The following is a 7283-nucleotide window of genomic DNA, read 5'->3' on the forward strand; positions in this document are numbered from 1 at the left end:
TAACCTCAGTAATAAAGCACAGGTAAATGTTTACCTCTGCTGTGAATAATATAAGTAATATATTTCAGGGCACATGGGTGGGTTATGCGACGGTTTTATTCTGAAAGAGAAAACAAGAAGACATATATGGAGGCAATATACACTTCACGTTTGTGCACTGCAATTTCCAATACTGATGCATTTTAAGAAAACCAATAAAATAATTATATTCTTTCGCATTATCCCTGTGAAACACAGACAAAACCCAGTTTTAGCCAGGGTAAATTTAAAAAGATGAATTCTTGCAGAGACTGGGATATTGAGTACCTAGTGTAAATATGCATCCGAAAATTGAACAAGAGAGAGCAAATAGTGCAGCATAATACATGGTGATTCAGATTACATGCAGGAAAAAACAAAAAGCATATGAAACGCACACACAAAAAATGGTTTTAGGGCTTATATCCCAACAGAGACCAACAGTATGCCCTTAAACTACAACAGTGCGACTTACAGTCAAGGTCACTCGGCGTACCAATGATCACTCGAGACCCATTCCCTGCTAGCATGTACTTTAAAAGCAACAAGAGTGTATTTCTGATGCTGCAAGCAGATCTAATAAGAATATGCATTTACTTTTATTATTATCCATCAGTGTAGACCATACGGCTCTGCCAGAAAGCTGGAACCACATTGAGCTGCTGTTGTCTAGCTTTGGGGCCAGAATTCTGCCTGCAGGAGAGTCTATATTTGTCTCTGCCACAGTCCAATTTTCCACAGAACAGCGAGGGAATGTGAAAAACACAATTTGATGCAAAACAAGACAATATACCTCCCACAAAGCCTTTAATTATTCATATCAGGGGATTTGTCAGCAAATGTTACTTATTGTGTTTCGTCTATTTCATGGTCAGTCATTCACAGGCTAAATTATTGCTGTGCATGACCTGAGAGATGACAACACCTGGCAGAGATGATTTAGAATCCAAAAAGGATTGAAGCTGCTCTTTTATTTGAAATGAAAAAACAAACAAACAAACAAACAAACAACAATCAAAATCCTAAGCAATTCAATCCAATTACTATTACTGAATTATGGCTTTTACTTAATTTAATGTTTAATTAAAGAGACTTAATGCTTTGGAGAACAGTGGAGGATTTCACATAATAGCATGTGATTTAGTGGAGCCGGACTCACATTTTCTTATTCGTAAAATGCAGCCATGTAAACTATCGTGTGAAATCCAAGATTGCATCTCTGTGGCTGAAAACAGCACTCAGTGAAAAACTGGATCTCTCAGCTTCTGTTACATGAAGCTGTATCAGAAAAGCTGCAGCCTAGACAGAAACTTTATCTTCTGAGAACACGGTGTGATTATAGAGCTGGTCTGGAAGCATACCTCACGAAATGTAAAAATCCAGACAAAGAGATGAGTATTGACACCGGTGTCAAAATGTAAGTGGCTGTGACCTGGTCATTGTAATGAGGCTCGGCGGCGCCCTCTTGCGGCAGACATGGAGCGGTGCTGATCACCATCAGGATTAAACTGAATTGATAACTATCAATAATTTCATATAGGTGATTCGTTCAATTAAACACTGCTCTTGCATATCATAAGAAACATGTAATCTTGAAACATCACGTTGAACAGATATTTACATATTACACAGCACGTTGACGCTTTGGTTTGCGCATGCGCAAAGTAGAAAAACCCCGGAAGACCCATGTTGGAATATCAGAAACAGACGACATTATCGCGTTAATCTCGAATTTATACTAATTAACTAATTTGATCTACATTGGCTAAAGTGTAATATCTCTTTACATTGACAGTGACAAGGTTTGCAGGAATCCGGATGTTTGCTACAGTGTTGTTAACACATCTGTAGCCGAGCTTCTGGCGTCTCATTATAACACTGAAAACAAACGTGAAGACGATGCCTGCCCGTAACGTTGTATCCAACGGGATCCCTAACAGCAAAGTTAGGTACTCCAGGTTACCCTCTGATGATGACGGCTACATTGATTTACAGGTAAGACGGGCTGCATTATACTGCGAAACGCCTCTGTTGTCGGAGACTTAATGATCCTCGTTGGATAGATGAGGGGTTTCTTCAGTTTAATTTGGATTTACTTCACACTGGAAGAAGATAAACTACAGCAACGAGAACTGTAGTTTGGTTAACTAAACCTAGTTGCAACATGATCAAACTGACAAGATACATGAAAAGTCACATGACAAAAGGCAAAAAGTGCCCACTTTTTCTATGGTAGAACATAAACCAAAAAAAAAGAAAACTAACTACTACTCATGGATGAGCCTGTAACATCACCCTTGGTTTTTATTACAGCTGCCTTCCAGAAAGTCCAGGTGTGGGTGTTACAGCAGGCAATTAGCTTTTAAAACACTATGCACTTGTTGATAGACCATAATAATCAATAGTATGACACCAACTATATTCATATATATTACTATTATTCACTATTTTAATGTTTAGATTCACAAAGTAAGGTTTCTAAGTAAGATTTATAGGTGAGCTGAGAATCATGTTTCCTCATAATCCAGACAGTTTCATCTTATCATCACCATAAACAATGGTATAATAAAACTCAAAAATATATTATAGCTCAAAACCGTTTGTAGTTTAAGTAATTGTGAATGTGGTTGAAATAGCAGCAAGCTACTGCACAATCTACTTGAAATACCAGTGTTTTTTACATGTAGGCCACATCTTCCAAACACTGGGTTCTAATAATATTTAAGTTTACATCTCAAAACCGTCTTCATACATGTGTCCATACCTGTATTCTTTTGTGTTACATTGTTTTCCTCTCTAAGAAGAATGAACACATCCAGTCAGTGTTAATTCAGTTTCTTATATTTTTTTGTTTGTGTACTCAACTCACTTCTGTTTGTTTTTTCATATTTTTTTGCTGTACTTTTCTGCTGCAGGGTTTAGCTTTTTTTTTTCTTGCTAAAACATGTAGCTGCAATAAACCCAGTAACTGTTTCCTGCGCAGCATATTTAGCAGGATGCATAACCAAACTTAGTGTCAACTATGTCGAACATAAAAAAAGACTATATGTATAAATGTATGTGTATATCACATAATGCAACCAGACGGGTTCTTTCATAATTCTTTAAAGTCCTCCAGTTTGTTAGACATTTTGTTTTTATAAATGTGTTTTTCCTATGTCACAGCTGATATAACATTAACATGGTTATTTGGTTTGAGGCCAGGAGACAGCAGGAAACTGCACAATTAAACACAATTATGCACAATTATGTAAAATTGGTGGGGTTGCCTTATAATACAGCTAACTGGATCAGGGAATGTAATGCACGACCAGCAAGTTTGAATCTTCGTGTGCATTGTGTCACATGACAGTTTGATAGCTCATATTGCATTGTCATGTTTTTCATCGAAAATATCTGCTAAGTAGTCACAGTATTTTCCTGAAGAAGTTGAAGTACATTCTGAGCAGAACTTATTTCCCTGACTTTTTCAGTACTTGACTGAGAAAGCAGCCTGCTGTGTTTTAATTAAATATTTCTCCTCTTTTGCAGTTCAAAAGGAGCCCACCCAAAGTCCCATACAAAGCCATAGCACTAGCCACAGTGCTCTTTTTAATCGGCTCTCTGTTAATCATCATTGGTGCCCTACTCCTGGCTGGATACTTTGGAGTAACTGTGAGTACTTTATCATGTCAGAGTTTTATTTTTCAAAGAAGTAAAAAATATGTGCATCTTGATTTAAATAATTGTTTTAAATTCAAATGTTTTCTCTCATTCAGCACTCAGACCGAACCGTTCCTGTCCTTATCATTGGGATCCTTGTCTTCCTACCTGGTATTTACCACCTGCGAATAGCTTACTATGCATCAAAGGGCTACCCAGGGTACTCCTATGATGATATCCCAGACTTTGATGACTGACACACCACATATTGTGGCTTCACTAACAGTCCTGCTGTGCTTGTCTGCACTCATATACTGTATTACTTCTGCTGATAATGGTAGTGATACTTTTGCAAAAAACAAGGTCTAAACATTTTTGTAAATTACAATATTGTTTTTTGTATATTCTATGTGTTTTTGTGTAGTTAATTCCAATCTGCTGTTATGAAGCCAAATCAGTATCAGATATTGTTTGATTTGTATATTTATGTTCCTAGATTGATAAATGAATAAAAAAGTAATCAGAGCATAGTCCTTATTTGTACGTATTTAGATCATCATTTTTCATATGTCATCATAATGTAAAATTTGAATTTTTAAGAAATCACACAGTGTGGATGTCACTTCCCTAAGATTTACGTTTGTGTAAAACAGAAACTGGTGTGTCCAGTGTAGGACCAATTCTCATAGTGGAATAATTTACTCGCCAAATAGACTATGTAATTTCAGATAAAATAATTCATAGAGTAATTAAAATACAAATATGCAACTTTCAGGCTGGACAGGCCAGGATAAGATATGCCTTCACATACATCATACTTAATACCTGATATTTAATAATACACAATTATTGATACACAACGTGATGGTGCAGTTTGCAGTATGCTGCAGTTGATCATCCTTACCACTGTGCAGAGTTGTTCTTTCGTGGAGGATTTCATGTGATTAATGCCAATCCTTTGATCTCCATATGGTGCACCTGGCTGTGAGAGTAAACACTGTCAAACAGTGGAGCACACACGCAATTAAGAAGTGACATTAAGATCTAACACCTGTTAACCTGTGTCAGAAGCCTTGCATTTTCTAATTTGTGCTATGAACTCAACACTAATTGCAGCATAAATCGGAAGCGTGCTAGTAAAAGGCGAGCCTCCCAATTAGTTGAGTCACAATCACCACCAACCAAAACCTACCAGACATTTGCCACGACAGCTCAGAACCTTATCTTCTGAACTTTTCAGGAAGCACTCACACCTGCATACAAAATCACAGAATCAGGCAGAGATTGACCGTGTTGACACGTTTTTAATGCCTCAGCAATTAACTCTGAACAATCCAACAATTCTTTTATACCCATCCAATGATTTCTAAACTCTCTTGATTTTATATTCTCAATAGATGCAAATAATATCACATACAGTATTATTTTAAATTATAATTACACAGAAACTGAATGGGGGCCTGGTGGCTTACTGATAGAGCATTGGGTTGGAATGCAGAAGGGCGGCCTTGGTTCCGGTCCTAAGTAAGGGCCCTGCCATTTTTACTGATGGACACTGTCACGGGACAAAGCAGCCTCTGTTGCTCACGGGTCAGCTGCGCCCCCCTGTGGTGATTCAGAGTGTCTGGCTCTGGATTGGTTATTTTAAACAGTCGGGAAAGCCAGAGGAAGACAGGAGCGCTGTGTCCTCCAACAAACCAAGTGAACCGTCCACGTCCATCCACCTAATACGTTTGTAGATTTCCTCATCTTTGAGTATTATCCAGCTCATTTTAAGATAACAGGAGAAGTGGTTCTGAGGTAAGCCAAGGAAAATCCACAGTACTAATGTCTCTCTTCCAACAGTGTTATCAATTTTTGAAAACAATAAATAGTGGTTATGCGAATCAACAAACAAATGGATAAAAGCATTTTTTGTTCATAAAGTTTGCTATGAGAGCACAACTGTCACAAAATACCTGTAAAAAAAAAAAAAAAAAAAAAAAAAGAAAACCCCCCCTAAACAAACCAAAATCAAGAGTCATTGTTAGGTAACCTTAGCTAACATCAGAAGACAACAAGTCGTAACCTTACTGGATCTGGTTTTGGTAAGAAATTAAGGTTTATAAGGTTTATAAAGAGAAGAAAGTTTAAAAAGGAAATAAAGGTTTATAAAGAGAAGAACGTTTAGCGGCTTTTGTTAACTCCAGTTAACGCTAATGGTGAGGAAAAAAGTGGGTTACCGTTAGCTGAGCTAGCTAGTTGCCTAAGTCACTAAAATAAAGATCATGTAACATTAGCCTCTGGCCTTTTGTTTTTTTTTTTGTTTTTTTTTTAATTGTATGTGGACATTTGCTAGTCATGTCTTTTAATTACATGCCTCAAGTTTCCAACTGTTAACTCCTTGGGGGGTGAGAGTGATTAGCCCTGCCCACAGCTGGGAAGGACCCCGGTTCGAACCCCTGCCGCGCTGCGAATTTTTCTGTGTGCTGTTTTACTCCCACTGTCCAAAGGCAGGCACGTTAGTTTAACTGGTGACTCTAAATTGCTTGTGTGAAAGGTTGTCTGTCTTTGCGTATTTCTCCCTGTGTTGGACTGCAATTTCTCCAGGGTGTCCCCCACCTCCGGCTGGGATAGGCTCCAAACCCCAAACCCCCGCTACCCCCCATTAAGCAGTTCCACACAGTGGATGGATGTTTGCCCGCTATTAAAGATACTTATAGAGTTCAAACATAGCCTAGTTGTTCCACATATACTGTAGAACTTAATATATCTATTAACTATTTTCATTTGTCCTTATAGAAAATTGTGATGTTGGGGAAATGAATGCTATAATATCCCTTTTCCATTTCACATACTGGAACATTAATGTCAAAATATCCACTTGTTGAATATTTTCTGGATGCTGGAGTCACTTGTATCCCGTGTATGTGTGTTTGCCTTTTGTTAGAGCTCCCTGAGTCTTTCCCAGGGAAAGGTGCTTTTGTCTGAGGCGCAAAAATCCCCGCAGCATCAAGTCACGCAGAGACAGGTCGCAAATGAACGGAAGTCAATGCAGTGCCCTTCAATATAAAAGCCTTTGTTCCTCAACATTTAATAATTTGGAAGCTTTTATTTATAGAGACGTGCAAGCAAGTAGAGTACATGTATCAGAATCAAATTGAGGTTGCTTTGAATTTGTCAATACGACTCGTTATTTGTGCTTAACTGGTGGTATTGACAAATGTTGATAGCTGGACTGCGGACATGAACTGTGAATGGTAGACAACTGCAGTTTTGGTCAAGTTTGCCAGTAAACCATGAGCATCAGCATGCACAGTGCCAATATCCTGAAATTGAGGAAGGAAAACGTAATTAAGCTATTGGTAATTTTATTTGTTCTACTGCAAAAGAGTTATTGATCATATGCTCATATGATAGTTGTAGTCATTTGTGAAAGTGAATATTGTGGCGTCTTTAAATTGGTTATGTCCAACAAAAGAATCTCAAATGCAAAATTGACAACGCGCAGTTCCAAATAGTGAACTGACTTTCTGCACAACCTAGACCTGCATTAAGCTTCAATGCAAATAGAGGCTTTATTTTGAAGGGTGCACTAAGGACGGGTTGCGGTCGTCTTGTGTGTTACTCGGAGGCCTGGATGT

The 7283-nt window shown here is 38.0% G+C and overlaps 1 protein-coding gene across 1 annotated transcript; it reads left to right on the plus strand.

The window, feature by feature from the left end:
• Nucleotides 1-1681: 1681 nt before the first annotated feature.
• Nucleotides 1682-4185, plus strand: tmem230b (transmembrane protein 230b). The gene is made up of 3 exons (XM_067522462.1): nucleotides 1682-2013; nucleotides 3550-3672; nucleotides 3777-4185. The coding sequence occupies exons 1-3, from the start codon at nucleotides 1918-1920 to the stop codon at nucleotides 3915-3917; spliced, it is 360 nt and encodes a 119-aa protein (XP_067378563.1). The 5' UTR covers nucleotides 1682-1917; the 3' UTR covers nucleotides 3918-4185.
• Nucleotides 4186-7283: the final 3098 nt, after the last annotated feature.

The sequence above is a fragment of the Channa argus genome, chromosome 11 (genome assembly GCF_033026475.1).
Source record: "Channa argus isolate prfri chromosome 11, Channa argus male v1.0, whole genome shotgun sequence".
NCBI classification, from domain to species: Eukaryota; Metazoa; Chordata; class Actinopteri; order Anabantiformes; family Channidae; genus Channa; species Channa argus.